Source organism: Strix uralensis, chromosome 32 (assembly GCF_047716275.1).
Source record: "Strix uralensis isolate ZFMK-TIS-50842 chromosome 32, bStrUra1, whole genome shotgun sequence".
Classification (NCBI taxonomy): domain Eukaryota; kingdom Metazoa; phylum Chordata; class Aves; order Strigiformes; family Strigidae; genus Strix; species Strix uralensis.
In genome coordinates this window covers 2,763,986-2,781,964 of record NC_134003.1, presented here as the reverse complement: position 1 = coordinate 2,781,964, position 17,979 = coordinate 2,763,986, and the positions used below count along the sequence as shown (strand labels likewise).

At 65.5% G+C, this 17,979-nt stretch overlaps 2 protein-coding genes across 3 annotated transcripts; both read right to left on the bottom strand.

Annotated features, from left to right (window-relative positions):
- Positions 1–105: 105 nt before the first annotated feature.
- ITGA10 (integrin subunit alpha 10) lies at positions 106–12,550 on the bottom strand. Of its 2 annotated transcripts, none has more exons than XM_074852944.1 (30): positions 12,152–12,550; positions 10,799–10,910; positions 9,723–9,820; positions 9,490–9,578; positions 9,278–9,392; positions 9,068–9,195; positions 8,116–8,264; positions 7,366–7,516; positions 7,097–7,262; positions 6,904–6,977; positions 6,456–6,600; positions 5,512–5,660; positions 5,273–5,416; positions 4,731–4,934; positions 4,464–4,594; positions 4,071–4,237; positions 3,390–3,532; positions 3,166–3,273; positions 3,013–3,098; positions 2,788–2,929; positions 2,190–2,282; positions 2,028–2,104; positions 1,812–1,895; positions 1,641–1,725; positions 1,458–1,571; positions 1,262–1,363; positions 1,058–1,171; positions 841–936; positions 621–734; positions 106–510 (listed from the first exon to the last, which is right to left on the bottom strand). In XM_074852944.1, exons 1-30 carry the CDS (start codon positions 12,201–12,203, stop codon positions 442–444), a joined length of 3,501 nt encoding a protein of 1,166 aa, XP_074709045.1. In that variant the 5' UTR covers positions 12,204–12,550; the 3' UTR covers positions 106–441. The 2 variants fall into 2 exon arrangements, with proteins under 2 accessions (XP_074709045.1, XP_074709046.1); XM_074852945.1 differs by having other exon boundaries at positions 9,490–9,569.
- Positions 12,551–12,955: 405 nt separating this feature from the next.
- On the bottom strand, positions 12,956–16,714 carry LOC141936393 (toll-like receptor 2). The gene is made up of 3 exons (XM_074853302.1): positions 16,704–16,714; positions 16,473–16,542; positions 12,956–15,475 (listed from the first exon to the last, which is right to left on the bottom strand). Exons 1-3 carry the CDS (start codon positions 16,712–16,714, stop codon positions 12,956–12,958), a joined length of 2,601 nt encoding a protein of 866 aa, XP_074709403.1.
- Between the last annotated feature and the right edge of the window lie 1,265 nt (positions 16,715–17,979).

Here is a 17,979-nt window from a genome sequence, read left to right as displayed (position 1 = left end):
TCCAGAGCGTTTTGGGGGTTTTCTGGGAGGGGAAAGTGTTTCTGCTCCTGGAGCATCCCCACGCGCGGGCAGAGCGCGGCGGCGGGTACCACACGCTCGAGCATCTCGGCGGGGCTGAGCTTTATTGGGGGGGGAGCTGCTTGTTTCAGCCCCGGGTGATTTTTTTTTTTTTTTCCCCTTTTCCCCATCTCCACAACCAACCCCCCAAAGTCCTTCGGGTCAAACCTGGGGGGCCTCCTTCGCCCCGACGCTGGACCCCCGACCTCACCTGGCTGCATCCGCGTGCCAGCACAATCCAGCCCCCGCGGAGGCATCGCCCTCCGCGAGGATGGAGCCGAGGCGGGGGGGTGGCAGAGTCCCGAGCCCCTCGTTGTCCCCAAGGATGGGGAAGGGCCGTGTCCCCTCCCGACGGTGCTGGGCTCGAGGGGCCCCCGCCAGCCCTCACTGCTCCTCCTTCTTCTCCTCCTCCTCCTCCTCCTCGGGGAGCTTCTTGCGGGTGAAGAAGCCCAGCTGGGGTGAGAGGGAGAGGATGGAGGGGAGCGTGGCTGAGGGCCCTGTCCCCGGCCATGTCCCCTGCTGTCCCCCCTCACCCCCAAAGCCCAGCCCAGCCCCGCTCTCACCTTCCACAGGCAGAAGATGATCAGCGCCAGGAGGAGCAGCCCCCCCAGGATGCTGCCCACCAGGATCCAGAGGGAGATGGGCACCCGCTTCCCCTGGATGATTTCAAGCACCATCTGCAGAAAAATGAAGGGTCCCCAGGGAGCAAACGGGGGTGGGGGTGTCCCCACAGGCCAGCACCCTGAAGTTTGGGGGGCAGTGGGGGTCTGGGGGGGCTCCTACCTCCCTCCGATGTGCCCCCTCCTCCAGCACCAGCACGCTGCTCCCCGGGACCCCCAGCCAGACCGTGCTGACGACCTTCACGCTCCTGAATTTAGCCTGGGGAGGGGAAAAAAGGGGTGTGGGGGGGTTCAAGCCCTGTTTCCCACCTCGAGCTCTTTGCTCCTGGTTGGAACGAGATGGGGGGGGCAGGGCGGGGTCACCCCCATCCCCTCCTCACCCCACGGAAGAAGTCGTTGTGGATGGTGCGGAGGAGGTGGATGGAGACCTCCCCGCCGCGGTCCAGCCGCCCCAGCTGGCAGCTCAGCTCCTGGCACCAGGCATTGCCACAGTCCTACGGGGACAAAAAGTGGGGGTGACACAGCAGGGGAGCACCCCCAGCCCCCCCAAACCCCGGCTCGGGGGTCGTTGGGGTGATGCTCACCAGCCTGTCCACGTGCAGGAGATCTTCGGGGTGCACGGGGACCACCATGGCCGTGCCCCGCTGCCGCGGCTCCTCGGGGGGGGTCCGCAGCGTGCACGTAGCCTGGGTGGGGGGAGACGAGCTGGGGTCAGCGCTGGGGGGGTGCAGGGACACCCGCCCCCCCCCTCCGGACCCCCAATTCGGGTGAGGGACTCACATTATCGGCCAGGATGCGCGTGACGGAGAGGAAGGTGGCCCGGCGGTAGCCCAGGGCTGGCAGGGCCATGCGGAGCGTGAGGTTTCGGACTGGGTAGCACCCGAAATTCTGCACCTGGGTGGGGGGAGAGTGGGGTGAGCCAGGAACCCCCCAGGACCCCCCCTCTGCACCCCCATATCTCACCTTCACCGTGGTCTTGAATTCAGGGCCGGGGCCGTGGGGGAAGGTGCCGAGCGGGTGAACCTCGTAGCGGTGCAGGTTGGAGTCGCTGCCGGGATGAGAGCGAGGTCGGATCCTGCTCCCCAGCACCACGAACCCCCCCCCCATTCTCTGCCCCACTCTCCCCAGCCCCACCTGGAGAGGAAGAGGTCGGGCTCATAGCGGATGGGGGTGGAAAACTGGACCACGTTGTCCTCCAGCGTCGCCTCGGTGCTGTCACTGGAGGGGGGAGATGAGGCCACAGGGAGCTCAGGAGGACCCCGAGACCCCCCCCAGATCCCCCAAACCCACCGCCACGGTTACCCCGTGGGGTGCAGTCCCCCATCCCACCCCACCCCACCCCGCTCCTACCTGCTGGCCTCGAGGGTGACCTCAGCTCGGCTGAGGAGGACGGAGCAGCTGAACTCCAGCTCCAGGGAGAAGGAGACCTGAGGGGCGAGTGGGGCCATCATTGGGGTGGGATGGGTGCACGGGGTCCCGGGGGGGTCCTGGGGGGGGGTCCTGGTCCCCTACCTTGGCCAGCGAGCGGAAAACGGGGTAGCCAACGCTGCAGAGCTGGTGGTGGCCCGCTAGTGCCGTGCACTCCAACTTCACCAGGCTGGTGTCCTGCAGGGGGGGGGGACACATGTCACCTGGGATGGGTTGGGTGCCCCATGTGGGACCACACAGACCCCACCTCCCACCTGGATGAGTTGGGGGACCCATATGGAGCTAAAGGGACCCCCACCTCCCACCTCAGATGGGTTGGGGGACCCATGTGAGGCCCAATGGACCCCAATGGGGCCACATGGACCCCAACCTCCCACCTGGGGTGGGTTGGGAGACCCATATGGAGCCAAATGGACCCCAACGGGGCCAAATGGACCCCCAACTCCCACCTCGGATGGGTTGAGAGACCCATATGGGGCCCAATGGACCCCAACAGGGCCATGTGGACCCCAACCTCCCACCTGGGATGGGTTGGGAATAAGAATGGGCTGGAGGGTCTCTATAAGACCGGAGAGACCCCAACCTTTGTCCTGGGATGGGCTGGGGGGTCTGTATGGGGCTGGAAGGACTACGGTGTCTTGGAGGGGCCATACAGATCCGGGGGGGCCTCCCTCATGGGTACCTGGAGCGCGAGGCTGGAGAAGTGGAGGTTGCTGGAGAAGCGGAGGAGCAGGCTGGCGTTGTAGGCGTTCTCCTTCTTGTTCTCCAGGACCACGTCCAGCACCACCTTCCTCCTGCCCTTGCGCAGGACGTGGGGGCTCTGCCTGTAGCCACCAGGACGGTTACGGCCCCGGGGGGCTCCCAGGACACGGCTCAGCCCTGGGGACACCTCGGGGACACCCCATACCTGGAGCTGGCGATGTCCATGGTGGCCCTGAGCACCAGGTCTGTGACGCACTCGTTGTCCTCGCCGCAGTCCTTGAAGAAGGGGATCTGGAAGGAGCCGGGTGTCATCCAGGGATGAGCCTGGATCCAGCCACCCCCCTCCGCCAGCACCCACCAGTTTCCGGATGGTGGTGGGGGACGTCTCATCCAGCACCGGCCCGGTGGATTCGGCCATGGCCAACCTCACCGTGAAGCTGAGGGGTCGCAGATAGTCCGTGGTGTCCTGGGGAGGGCAGAGGGGTCCCCATTACCCCCCCCCAGTGCTGCGGGGAGGCGGTGGGGGGGTGGGGTGTGGAAAAAGTCCCCCGTGTGCTGGGGGGGGATCCCGCCGTGGCTCACCAGGACGTGGAAGGGGAAGCGGAGGCAGCTCTGCCTCCCCAGCGAGAGCTCGAGGCGCCGCTGCAGCAGCCGCCGGGCGCCGGAGTCGAAGGCGGCGCGAGCTCCCGGTGTCCTCTCCTCCAGGGACACGTTGTAGCGGAGCTCTGTGGGGGGACGGGGATGGGGGGTCAGCGCCTGGGGACACCCGCGGGGCTGGGGACACCCTGGAGATGCTCCGGGGACACCCCAGGGGTGCTGCAGAGAAGGTCAGGGGGTGCATCAGGGATGGTCCAGGGATGGCGGATGGATGCTTTGGTGATACTCCAGGGATGCTCCCGGGATACTCCAGGAAGACTCTGGGGAAGCCCTTGGGATGCTCCAGGGATGGCACATGGATGCTCTGGTGATACTCAGGGGACACCCCAGGGATGCTGCTGGGATGCTCTGGGGAAGCCCTTGGGATGCTCCAAGGACACCCAGGGATGATCTAGGGACACCCTGGGATGTTCCTGGGATGCTCCAGGGACCCCGGGATGCTCCAGGGACACCCCGAGATGCTCTGGGATGGCATATGGATGCTCCAGTGACACTCGGGACATCCCAGGGATGCTCCTAGGATGCTCTGGAGGCACGCTGGGATGCTCCAGGGACCACCCAGGATGCTCCAGCTCCTGTCCCGTCCCCCCAGTCCCCAGCACTCACCGACCTCCCTGTCCCGCTGGCCCCAGGCTCGGGTCCCCGCGCGGAAGCAGACCCTGGCCCGTAGGCAGACGGCGCCGGTGCCACCGCGCTGACAGTTCTTCTGGATGACGTTGATGGCTGGTGGCTCCACCGTCAGCGACGTGTTGACCTGGACGATGTGGCGGGAGCTGGCAGCGAGGGGACAGCGTCACCGGGATGCTCGTGAGGACGGTGACATCCATCCCTGCACCGCCCCCAGGCTCTCCTCCACGGAGAGCGGGGGGAAACTGAGGCACGGGGGAGTCCAGGAGACCCCCCCAGGGCATCCCGCCAGGCAGGGCTGAGGGGGGTGGCCCTGCAGACCGCGGGGGCCCAGCGCTGTCCCCACCGCTGTCCCCTGTCCCCAGGCCTCACCGCAGCAGCACGACCGCCCCCTGCGCCCCCACGGCCAAGTCCACCAGCCCGTCCCCGTCCGGGTCCAGCTGCCCGTCCACGCTGCGCCCGAAATAGCTGAGGGTTGGGCCCAGCGCCGCCGCCTCGATGCGCTGGGGAGGCGAGAGCAGGGCGAGCAGTGGCTTCGCTGCTGTCTCGTATAAGGTTGTGCTCAACCTAATGGAGCCCCCACCCAGATGGCAGCGAGATCCTCCCCCCCCGCCCCCCACCCCCCCAGTCCCATCTCACCTGCTTGTACTGGGGCAGGAGGGTGCCCGGGGCGCCGTGGTAGACGTAGACGGCACCGCGGTGCCCGTCCTCCAGCGGAGCCCCCACCACCACGTCGGTGAAGCCGTCGTGGTTGAGATCCGGCACGGCGGCCATGGCGTAGCCAAACCGGGAGTCCTGTGGCTTCTTGTCGGCGTGCAGGGTGCCAGCGGGGGCCAGGAGCCGCTGGGGGGGCGCAGGGTGGCCCTCAGTAGCCCACGGTGCTGAGTCTGGCCCTGTGTGCTCCATCCAGGAGCCCCAGGAGCCCAGCACAGGGGGATCCCCTGGGCTGTGTGTCCTCCACGACCCTGCTGTGAGCCCCCCCAAACCCTGCTCTGTCCCCCCAGTCCTGCCATGTCCCCCCCAATCCCACTGCACCCCCCTGACCCTGCCGTGTCCCCCCAATCCCACTGCACCTCCCAACCCTGCTGTGTCCCCCGATCCACTGCATCCCACCCCAGCCCCACTGTGCATCCCGATCCCCCCACACCCCTCCAGCCCCCCTGCACCCCCCAGCCCCTCACCTGCCCCACTCTGTAGAGGTAGACCCGTCCCGTCTCCCTGCTCTGGGCCCCCAGGTACATGGGAGCTGCCACCAGCAGCACGTCGGTCACCCCGTCACCGTCCACGTCCAGGGCACAGACCTCGCTGCCGAAGTAGGAGCCGATCTGTGGGTCGCAGCGGGGCCACGTGAGGCTGGGGGCTGCCGTTAGCTCCTTCCCACGGCTGCCTGGCCCCCCAAACTCCCACCAGCAGCCCCTACCTGCTCCCCCGTCAGCGCCTGCGCCACCGTCACGGTCCCTGCAGCGTCCAGCTCGAAGAGGATCACCTTGCCCTTGTGCTGGAAGCGAGGGGCTCCGGCCACGTACAGGCGCTGCCCACGGGGCAGCCGCAGCGAGGAGACGGCGTAGCCTGGGGTGGTCCTTCTCGGTCACCCAGAGCACCCAGCACCCCTGGTTTCCCCCCATGCCCAGGACACTGAGCGCCCTGTTTGCTCCACATCTCTGGGGTGCTCATCCTCAGCCCCCCACCCCGAATCCCCGGGGCACTGAGCATCCTTGGGACGTCGGGCATCCCCGGGGCACCGAGCGTCCCTGGGGCACTGAGCATCCCACAGTTGCCAATGATCCTCAGTTCACCCCAAATTTCCAAGACATGGAGCATCCCCAGTTCATCCCAAATCTCCAAGACATGGAGCATCCCCGGTTCACCCCAAATCTCCAGCATGTGGAGCATCCCCAGTCACCCCAAATCTCCAGGACATGGAGCATCCGCGGTTCACCCCAAAATTCCAAGACATGGAGCATCCCTGGTTCACCCCAAATCTCCAGGACACGGAGAATCCTCAGTTCACCCCAAATTTCCAAGACATGGAGCATCCCCGGTTCATCCCAAATCTCCAGGACATGGAGCATCCCCGCTTCACCCCAAATCTCCCCGACATGGAGAATCCCCAGTTTACCCCAAAATTCCAAGACATGAACCATCCCCGGTTCACCCCAAATCTCCCCAACATGGAGCATTCCCGGTTCACCCCAAATCTCCAAGACATGGAGGATCCCCAGTTCACCCCAAATCTCCAAGACATGGAGGATCCCCAGTTCGCCCCAAATCTCCCCAACATGGAGCATCCCCGGTTCACCCCAAATCTCCCGGACACGGAGCATCCCCATCCCCCCCACATCCCCCCGGGCCATCCCTCCGTACCCAAATAAGCCGCGTGATTCTTCAGCTCGAGCGGGAATTCCTTCTCGAAGGCTTCCCGGGGGGGCACGATGCGGCCGCGGGGGCTCTCCTCCAGCACTGCCCCATCCCAGTCGTAGGCTCCCACCATGCCGAAGAGGATCCCGTCCTGGGGAGCCGAGGACAAGGTCGGGGGGTGTGTGTGGGGGGGTGACAGGACGCTGCAGCACGATGGGAGCTTAGTGGGGACACACACACGCGTGTGTCACACACCTCGAGGACATCACGTGCGCGGTGATGCCTCACTGTCCCCAACCCCCCCCACAATGTCACTCAGTGCCCGGCGTGACAACCCCGGGATGGGCTGAGGATTATTTTCCGCTTCTGCAAAGCCTCGGGGGCAGGCGGTCGCTGCCCCCCACCCCCCCAAACCCTTCCCTGGGCCTCATCCTGCCCGTCCCCGCGGCCGCACCTCCAGCAGGTGGATGGAGAAGCCGATCTGGGACATCTCCAGCTCGAAGGAGCTCTCGTTGTAGCCGTGGGTGCCTGGAGGAGGCGGGGGGCAAGGAGGGGGGGATATTGCTCCAAATGCGGTTCCAGCTGTTTTTTCTGCAGCCCCCCCTGCCCCGCTTCAGGGTCCAGGCCCGGATCCAGCCCCACGGCACCTTCCAGACTGAAGATGCGGTCGCCCAAAGCGTCCACGATATCGTTGAGGGCGGCCTCGTCGGTGACGTTGAAGAAATATTTCTCGTCGGGGTCGCTGGCGATGTACTTGATCTCGCGGATGAAATCCTCGGGGTCCTGCTGCCGGCGGAGGTAGTGCCCCAGCACCTGGGGAGGGGGGGTGGGCCCAGCATCGGCCGGGGGTCAGATCCTGCCCCAACCGCACACCCCGCCACGGCACAAAGGGGGAGCGGGGAAACGCGGCACTCACCGCGATGGCGTAGCGGGTGACGTTGCGCTTCTCGCACTCCGCCAGCGCCTCGGGCAGCTCCTCGCCGTCGTGGGACTCCCCGTCCGTCACCACGATCAGCAGCCGGGTGGCATCCGCCCGCCCGCCCCGCTCGGGGCTGAAGGCTTCGGTGCTTCCGGGAAGGGTGGGTGGTGTGAGGCCCATCCCGCTCCCAACCCTGATCCCAACCCCAATCCAAATCCCGGTCCTGATCCTGACCCTGAGCCGAATCCCAATCCCAACCCCAGTCTTGATCCCGATTCGCACCCTGTTCCCAACCCCGAATCCCAGCCCCAAATCCTGACCCCAACCCCAACCCCAATCCCAATCCCAACCCCACTCCCAAACCCATTCCCAACCCCATTCCCGGTCCCATTCCTGGCCCTTTTCCTATTCCCGTTCCCAGCCCCATTCCCACCCCATTTCCCATTCCCATTTCCCATTCCCATTTCCCATTCCCATTCCCAGCCCCATTCCCAGCCCCATTTCCCATTCCCAGCCCCATTTCCCATTTCCCATTCCCAGCCCCATTTCCCATTCCCATTCCCAGTCCCATTCCCATTCCCAGTCCCAGTCCCAGTCCCATTTCCCATTCCCATTCCCAGTCCCAGTCCCATTCCCATTCCCAGCCCCATTTCCCATTCCCATTCCCATTTCCCAGTCCCATTCCCAGTCCCATTCCCATTCCCAGTCCCATTCCCAGCCCCGTTCCCAGCCCCGTTCCCGACGCACCACGCCCGGTGGATGGCGAGGGCCGTGCGCGTCTCCCTCCCCTCCTGCCGACTGATGTTCTTGGCCGCCTCCACCACCTCGGCCGCCGTCCGGTACCGCCCCAGCACCCACTCGTGCACCGCCCGCTCCCCGTACTGCAGCACCCCCACCTGCGCCGAGAGGGTGCTCAGCCCCGCGCCCCAAAACCTCCCCCAGATGTGCAGGGGGGTGTCCCCGTCCCCCTCCCCACACGGCAAAGCGCATCCTTGACCCCCCAAAAGCATCCGCAGCTGCCACCGCCCCAGGGGGTGGCATCACTCTGAGAGTGGCATCGCCTTGGGGACAATGACATTGCCCCAGGGGTGGCATCACCCCAAGAGTGGCACCACCCCAGGGATGACGGCATTGGTGTGTGTATGATGGCAGCATCCAGGGGATGGCATCACCCTGGGGACAAGGGGACACCGGCATTACCCTGAGGAGACCAGCATGGCCCTGGGGACACTGGCATGGCTCCAGGGACACCGACATTGCCCTGGGGACACCGGCATGGCCCTAGTGATACCGGCATGGCTCCAGGGACACCGGCATGGCCCTAGTGATGCTGGCATGGCCCTGGGGACACCGGCATGGTCTCAGGGACACCAGCATTGCCCTGGGGACACCGTCACAGCCTTGGGGACACTCCCATGGCCCTGGGGACACTGGCATGGTCTCAGGGACACCAGCATTGCCCTGGGGACACCGCCACGGCCCTGGGGACACTCCCATGGCCCTGGGGACACTGGCATGGTCTCAGGGACACCAGCATTGCCCTGGGGACACCGCCACGGCCCTGGGGACACTGGCATGGCCCTGGTGACACTCCCATGGCCCTGGGGACACCAGCATTGCCCTGGGGACACTGGCATGGTCTCAGGGACACCAGCATTGCCCTGGGGACACCAGCATGGCCCTGGGGACACCACCTCACCTGGATCTGGCCGGGCCCGATGAAGAACTTGCTGAGGACGTTGCTGAGGAAGTTCTGCACCTCGTACCAGGGGTAGATGCTGTTGGAGCCGTCGAGGACGATGACGATGTCCATGTAGGTGGAGCAGCCTGGCCAGGGGGGACACACGCAGCTGGCACCGGCGCAGCCCGGCCCGGCGTGTCCCCTGTCACCGCCGCCGGCCCCACTCACGCTGCGCCGTGGGCGCGATGGTCCCCACCGGCCGCAGGTCGTCATCCAGCCGCGCGCAGATGCCGGTGCTGAAGACCGAGGTGCCACATTCCTGGGACCAAAGCGGGGCGCAAGCCTGGCCGGGGGGGGACACGGGGGGACAGAGCGTGGGCTGGCAGCCGGCCCCTGCCCCTGGCCGTGCCTCAGGTCCCCCCGGGGGAGGCTCCTCTCACCACGAAGCCGCCGTCCTTGGAGCCCACCAGGGTCATCCCGAAGTGCACGTTGCGGCCGGGGACGGGGGGGACGCCGGCGGCTGCGGACCCTCGGTGCCACGGAAAGAGAAAGAACGGGGTTGGGGGGTCAGCACCGGGGTGACACCCCCCACCCCGAACCCCACCGTGACCTCGGCGGCCTGCAAAGGCCAAAGCCACGGCTGCGGCCACCCCCTTCCCCCCCCCGGGGGTACCGAGGTTGGCTTTGGCGCACGTGGCGTTGGGGGGTCCCACGCGGCACTTGTAGACGTCGCCTTGGCGGTCGCCGTCCCACGGGGCCCCCACCAGCAGCCTGCGGGGACGTGGCAGAGGGTGAGGGGACACGGGGCAGGGTCACCACCCCGCTCCCGCCGCCGCATTTCGGGGCGCGAGGCCAAACCCTGCCCGCCCCCGCCGCCGGCACCGTGCCACGGCGCTTCCGCCACCGGGCTGCCGGCGGTTTCCGTCCGTCCGTCCGTCCGTCTGGCTGGCTGTGTGTCTGGCTGTCCTCCCTTGGATCCGCAACCCCGCCGCCGGCGCAGGCACCCGCGCCCCCCCCGGTTTTACTGAGGGGACCCCTAGTTTCATGCCGCCCCCCCCCCCCCAAACTGTGCCGGCGCAAAGCACAAACCCACAGGGAGCCTTAAAACCCCATTTCTGCCCCCAGAAAACACCGAGGGGGCTTTGCCCTCCAGCTCCCTGCCCCAGTTTCCCCCTCCTGCCCCATTTCCCCTTCCTGCCCCATTTTCCCCCTCCTGCCCCATTTCTCCCCTCCTGCCCCATTTTCCCCCTCCTGCCCCATTTCTCCCCTCCTGCCCCATTTCTCCCTCCTGCCCCATTTTCCCCCTCTTGCCCCATTTTCCCCCTCCTGCCCCATTTCCCCCTCCTGCCCCATTTCCCCCTCCTGCCCCATTTCTCCCTCCTGCCCCATTTTCCCCCTCCTGCCCCATTTCTCCCTCCTGCCCCATTTTCCCCCTCCTGCCCCATTTCCCCCTCCTGCCCCATTTCCCCCTCCTGCCCCATTTCTCCCTCCTGCCCCATTTTCCCCCTCCTGCCCCATTTCCCCCTCCTGCCCCATTTTCCCCCTCCTGCCCCATTTCCCCCTCCTGCCCCATTTCCCCCCTCCTGCCCCAGTTTCCCCCTCCCCAGGGCATCACAAGCCCTGCACCCCCCATCCCTTCACCCTGCTCCACATATCCCCCCGCCGTGGGATGTTCTGGGAGGGGGGTGAAAGCCCCCCAGGAGCCCCCATTTCGTGTCCCCCCCCCCCCACCCCATGGGTGCCACTCACCACTTCTCCCCGTCACTTGCCCTCTGCAGCACCTTGTAGCCAAACTGGGCCTCGGCCGGCCCGTGGAAGAGCCGCGGGCGCCTCACGTCGACATTGAACCCCACGCAGAGCCCTGGGGGGGTTCGGGGGGGGGAAGGGGATGGCGAGTGCTGAGGGTGGGGGCACCCACAGACCCAGGCGTCCTGCAGCTCCCCCCCCCCCATCTATAGGGACGGGGCCACTTTGGTGCAACCCCCAAACCGCGACGTGGGGGCCACACGAAGCCCCCCCAGATTTTTTTGGGTGCTGCTGGGGGCACCCACCTCCCACCCAGCGGGGAATTAAAACGGGGGGGGGGACACACACAAACACACACACACGGGGATGGGTGCGCCCCGCAGCTGCCTCGTTTGCGGCCGCAGCCCCGTAATTAGACAGGGCGATGCCCCCCCCTGCCCCCCCCCAGCGGGTTTGGGTGGGAAAATGAAGAAAGGGGGGGTGGGGGGGGGAGTTGTGGCACGGGCCTGGCACCCATGGGTGCGTGGGGTGCCCCTCGCCCCCCCGGGGGGAGACTGTCAGGAAAGGGAGGGGGGGGAGCACAGCCCAAGGGGTTTGGGGGGGGCCCTGTACTGGGGGGGGTGTGGGGATGAGGTGCTGGGTGCTGAGCACCCCACGCGTGGTCCCAAGCACCCCATGGCAGCACCCAGCACCCCATGGCAGCACCCAGCACCCCAGGAGGCTCCGCGGTGGACAACTCGGGGGGGTGTGGGGGGGGGCATTTCGGGGGGCCCAAGGGGGGGGTTGTATTTGCTGCCAAAATTCAAAAGACCCACAAAGTGGGTGTCGCCCCCCCCCCCCTCCCTCCACCCCTCCGGCTCCTGACGGGGAAACTGAGGCACGGGGCGGCCGAGGGCCAGAGAGGGACCAGGGACCCAACCACCAACCTTCCCCTTGGCGGGGATGGAAAAAACCCTTTTTTGTCTTTTTTTCCCCCCCAAAAAAACCGTAGAGATTTTCCATTAAAGTTTTCTTTCTGAGTCCCTCTCAGCGGGGTTTGGCTCCCTTCCACGCCGGCCTTGGCCCCAAACCCAGGCGAGGTTTTGGGGTCCCCCCCCCATCAGAAAAAAGCCAAAAATATATTGGGGGGGGGGATAAGGACCAAAACTAGGCGCTTTTTTCCCCAAACACACCCCCCCGACCAGCTCAGTGGGGGGCACCCACACATCGCTGCGCTCTGGGTTAATGGGTACCCAGCTCAGCACCAGCCCCCCCCCCAGCCCCGCAGCATCCCCCAAACGCCTCCGATTCACCCCAAAAAAAACACCCAACCACCCTCTTTTTCCCAAATCCGGATGGATTTTGGGGTGACGTTACCTGGGAGCAGGAGCAGCGCCGGGAGAAGCCGCCAGCACCCACCACCCTCCATCGCCCGACCGTCGCCGGAGCCGCCGGCATCGGCCGGGAGCGGCTCAAAGGTTACTCTGTCTCCGGACGGGATATTTTTTTCTTTTTCCCTCTTTTTTTTTTTTTTTTAATATTTTTTTTTCCTCCTCCTTCATCTTCAATTGGCTGCTAAAAATAAACAGCCTGAGTGGTGGTTTTTTTTTTTTTCGGGGGGGGGGGGGGGACAGAGTTCGGAAAAAAAGGCAAAGTGGAGAAAAACACGGAAAAAAAAAGAGGAGAGGGAAGAAGGAGAAAGGGGGAGGAGGGATCTGGGGGGGCACCGTGATGCTCGGGGTGCTGCCGAAGAGGATTTTTCCCCTTTTCCCAGCAAAATGGTCCCTGCACGGGGTGGGAAGCGTGTCCTGTGGTTTGTGTGTGTCCCCCCCCCCAGGGATTGAACCCCACGGACGTGGCGGGGACACGCGGTTCTTGTCCCCCGGGAGCTCGGCTTAAGGCTGGGGGCGTCGGGATGGGGGGTTGGGGGTCACCGCTGGTCCCTCGGTGGATTTAGGGTGGATTTAGGGTCGCCACGTCCTCCGGGTGACACTGCCACCTCCTGGACACTGTCCCCATCTCCTGGCCCTTGGAGGAGGTGGAGAAGACGAGGTGAGCTTGGCGAGGACCCCCCCATCCCACCCCAACAGCTGCTCCTTGCGCCGCCCCTGGTGAGGCAGTGGGGTGCCCAGCACACGGTGGCACCCCAAGACCACCCTCCAGCTACAGAAGGACACGGGGCTACGTGGTGGCATCCACGGCCGTCTCCTCCTCGCCGCTGGCCGGCCCGAGCCCCTCGGGGTTGCCCAAGAGGCTACGAAGCTGAAGCCAGAAGAAGGATCGTCTCCCGGGCTCGCGGGGCCACTCCAGGTAGGTCTTGGTGCCCAACATCTTCCGGAGGCGGGCGAAACGCCGGGGCAAGCCCCGGGCATCGATGGGTTCCTTCACCACCAAGATGACGTCCTCGCTGCCCAGCCCCACGGCGCGCTGGTGGGCGAAGTAGAGCTCGTAGTTGCACCACTCGCTGTCCACGAAGCTGCGGGAGAGGACGAAGATGACCTTGGCGCTCCTCTCGATGTTCTCCACGATGTTCTCGATGATCCAACGGCCCGGCGTGAAGTCCCGCTCGTGGATGCAGAGCCGGTACGGCGGCGTGGTGCTCTCCAGCCGCTGCAGAAGCTCCCGGCGGACCCAGTCGGCGTCGGCGCAGCTGTAGGAGATGAAGGCGTGGTAGGAACATCGGCGCGCGGCGCCCGCCCGCCGCCCGCCGTACTTGGCGCGCACCAAGCGGTACGTGGCTCGCAGGTACCAAGCGGCGTCCAGCTTCCAGCAGAGCGCGGCGCACGCCGCCACCGCCAGCGCCGTGCTGGCCACCGCCACGGCCACCAGCGCCGGCACGTCGCATTCCAAGGGCCGCGGGGCGTAAGCGGCCACGGCCGTGTCCAGCAGAGGCTCGGGGTGGTAGCAGGTCCAGTTGTGGGGCCAGTCGGCCAAGGTGGGTCGTCCCCGTCGCCGCGTCTCCTCCAGGAAGAGGTGGAGGTCACAGGTGCAGTGGTAAGGGTTGTTGCCGGCCGCCAGGCTAACGAGCCGCGGCATGTTGACGAAGGAGCCGCGGTTGATGACGCCGAAGGAGTTGCCATCGATGGCCAGCACCTCCAAACGGGGGCATCTCCACTCCGAGGGGATGAACTTGATCTTGTTGCCGCTCAACCGCAGCTCCCGCAGCCGGGGGCTTCGGGTGAAGTAGTCCATGTTCAAGCGGTCGAGCTGCGAGTAGGAGAGGTCCAGGTACTCCAGGGTGGTAGGCAGGCACCCGAAGGTGCCCGCCGTCACCCGGTTGTGGTGGAGGGCCAGCCAACGCAAGGTGGGACTCCATTGGCACGTCTCCTGCAGGCTGCCCAAGCTGTTGTGGCTGGCATCAAGGCGGGTGAGCCGGGGCCAGGTCCGTGTCAAGGCGGCCACCACGGCCAGGCTCAGGAGCTGATTGGTGGCCACGATGAAGCTCTCCAGCTTGGGCATGACATCCTGGTAGTTGCAACGTTGGTTGTAGATATAACCGTCTTCCAGGCGGTTGCCGGAGATGTCCAAGACCTCCACGTTACGCATCTCGCCCCAAACGTCGCAGGGGACATAGTTGAAGTTGACGTTGATGATGGAGAGGGCGGCCACGCCGCTCAACCAGGTGAAGGTCCAGTCGAACCGCAGGACGTCGGGGTTGCTGATGTCCTGCAGCAAGAGGCGATCGAGCCGCGGGGCGGCCGCGCCCACGCCGGAGCTGTTCCGCCGTGGCGAGCGGGCGAAATCGATGGCCACCAGCGCCAAGTCGCGGACACGGGAGCGTTGGACGTTGAGCAAGGCCAAGCGGAGGAGGTTCTCGTTGAACTTGCCTCGGAAGAAAACCAACTTGGTGATCTGCAGGTCGGCCAAGCCGGCGAAGGGATCGGCGTCACCGGTGTAGTAGGTGAACTCGAAGAGGTTACGGAAACGCAGGTAGTCGAGGGCTTTGCCCCGCAGGTCCCGCAGCATCACCGGCAGAGCCGCCGCGTTCTCGTCCAAGGCGATGTCGCACCACAGCTCCGTGGTGTTGAGCCACGAGAAAGCCCCGGCTTCGTACCGCCGCAGGCTGGAGGCCGACTTGACAGCGAACTTCTGCAGCGCCGTGTCCTTCAAGACGGCAAAGTCCCCCTGGGAGATGACCCGCAGCAGCGGCCCCCCCAGCGACAGCTCCCGCAGCTGCCGCAGCCCGCCGAAGACGCTGTCCAGCGCCGCGCTGCCGTAGAGGTTGTTGGACATGTCCAACCAACGGAGGTTGACCAACGGTCGCAACGCCGGCGCTGGGATGAAGTTGAGGGAGTTGTTGAAGAGCCGGAGCTGCTCCAAGAGGAGGTTGGAGAGGAAAGCGTCCGGCGCGATGTGGGAGATGTTGTTGTAACCCAAATCCAAGCGCCGGAGCTGGGTCATGCCGGCGAAGTCGTCCGCCGTGATCTCCCGCAGCTTGTTGTAGGAGAGGTCGAGGCCTTGCAGGCCGCGGGGGAGGTCGCGGGGCACCCGCCCCAGGTCCTGCCCTTTGCACAGCCCCGTCCGGTTGTCGGCGTCGATGCGGCACGACGGCCACGCCGCGTCCCCCGCCAGCGCCAGCAGCACCAGGTACCAAACCCCCCGGGCACCGGCAGTCGGGGGGGGCCCCATGGCCTCCGGTGGGGCAGCGGGGCGGCTGCGGTGGGGCTGGAAGGGGCATCCGGGTGCCCCCACGGAGGCGGCCTGCGGCGGGAGACGGGGGTCAGCGGTGCCACAGGTGGCTCGGGGAGGATCCTGACCCCCCCCCTCCCAAGGGAAGCACCAAGAGGAGGGGTGGGAGGTGGCACCTGGATCCGGTGGCAGGGTCAGTTGTCCCCTGGGGGCTCGGGGAGTGGATCCCAGAGGGATCAGGGACTGGATTGGGGGGGGGGAATTGGATCCCAGAGAGACAGGAGATTGGATCCGGGGGGGTCAGATCCTGGGGATCAGGAAATGGCTTCTGGGGGTGCTGTGGCCTGGATCCCCAGGGGATCAGGAACCGTATCCCGGGGCGATGGGATCCCAGGGGGATCAGGGGCTGGACCCCAAGGGGATTGGACCCCAGAGCGGGGGGTCAGGGACCAAATCCCCGGGGGCCTCCAACAGGCACTTTGGCGGGGGGGGAGGCTCAGGGATCAAATCCCCCTGGGGACTCGCAGATCCCAGGGCGGAGCTCAGCGACCAGATCCCGTGGGATTTGGGACACCAGATCCCGCAGGCTGAGGGGCCCAACCCAGCGCAAACACGCCACCCAACCTCCTCCTCCTCTTCCTCCTCCTCTTCCTCCTCCTCCTCGCCTGGGCTGCCTGGAGCGGGGCGAGGGGGCTCCCCCAGGCTGAGCCCCCAGGTTTGCTTTTCTGCTGATTTTTAGGGTGGGTTTTATTTTCCAATCCCCCCCCTCCCCCCCCCAAAAAAAATTAAAAAAAAAAAGTAAAAATTAGCTTTTTTGCACAGAGACAAACTTGTGCTTCTTGGCCGCGGGGCGGTTGTGGCCAAGAGTTTTGGTATTTTTATTGGGGGGGGGGGGGGGAAGAAAAAAACAACAGGAAACTGGAGGAGAAAAACAGACGGTGTCTGTCCTGGCAAACGCGGCAAAGCCAGGCCAGGCACGGCCCCCCCGGGGGCCCAGCGCTGCCCCCCATGTCCAGGGCCAGACCCCAGCCTGGGGGGGACACGGGGGGACACGGCAGAGCCACCCCACTTCGTCCCCAAATCGTCCCCCCGCGCCTCCCGGTCCTCCCTGGGTTTGCAGGGAAAAGGAAGAAAACCACCTGGAATTGGCCCAAAAGGGTGGCGGGTGGGTGAGGGAGGGGGTGGGGGGGGGTCCCTGAAATCCCCCAGGACCCCCCCCAGGACAGTCTTGTGCCCGGGTGGGGAAACTGAGGCACAGGCGACCCTTGTCCCGCCCTGGCAAAACCCTCCCAGCACCCACCTCTTCCTCATTCTCGCCGCCAGCCCAGCCCAAACGCAACCGGTCACCCCAAATTCCACTTCCCCCCCCGCCCACCACCACCACACCCCCCCTGCCGAACCCCGCTCACCCCACGTGGCGCCTGGGATGCAGCGAGTTTGGCAGAGCTCAGCCGGGGCGGGAACAGCCGCGTCCAGGAACCGCCGGAGCAGCCGGGACGAGGAGAGGAAGGTTTTCGGTTTTCCCTCCGTCCGTCCGTCCGTCCAGAGTTGGGGTGTCCCCCCCCCCACGGCCCCCCCAGCTGCACTTTGTCCCCAGGGAGGGTGGCAGGAGGCAGCTGTGCCAAGGGCCTGGGGAGGGGAGGGGAGGGGGGGCAGGTGTTGTCCCCAAAGGCCCCTGCGCCCCAAAACGAGGTGACCTCGTGTGCCAGGGTCCGGCACTCCCAGCCCAGTGCCCCCAGTCCTGCTCAGGACCCCCAGTTCAGCCCAGTGCTCCCAGTTCAGCCTGGTGGCCCTAGTCCAACTCAGTGTCCCCAAATGAGCCCAGCACCCCCAGTCCGGCCCAGCCCAGGACCCCCAGTTCAGCCCAGCGCTCCCAGTCCAGCCTGGTGGCCCCAGTCCAGCCCAGCACCCCCAGTCCAGCCCAGTGACCCCAGTCCAGCACCCCTAGTCCAGCTCAGTGCCCCCAAATCAGCCCAGCATACCCAGTTCAGCCTAGTACCCCCCATCCAGCTCGGTGTCCCCAGTCTGGCTCAGCAGCACCAGTTCAGTCCAGTACCACCAGCTTAGCCCAGTACCCCCAAATCCAGCCCAGCACCACCAGCCCAGTGCCCCCAGTCCATCCCAGTGTCTCCAGGCCCCCCAACTCCAGCTCAGGTGTCCCCAGCCCACCCCCAGTGACCCCAGAGCAGCACCCCCCGTCCAACGCAGGACTCCCCCAGTTTAGCCCAGTGCCTCCAGTCCATCCCAGCATCCCCAGCCCATCCCAGTCCCCCCCCCCACAGCTGCCCAAACTTCCAGAGTTTGGTAGAAAGTTTAGCTCCTAAACTTTCATATTTACTATAAAAATTAAATTAAGGATGAAAATTAAGGATGAGATCAATATACAGCAATAAGAAAATTAAATAAGCAGCAAAATTAAATAAATATTTCTATATATAAAAACAAATATACATAATATCTCTCTATATATATTTTTATTAATAGTAATTTTGTAGTAATTTGTAATAAATTCCCCGAGCCCCAGACCTCCGTGTCCTGGCGCAGGGCAGAACCGTGAGGACCCCCCTGGCCCCCCC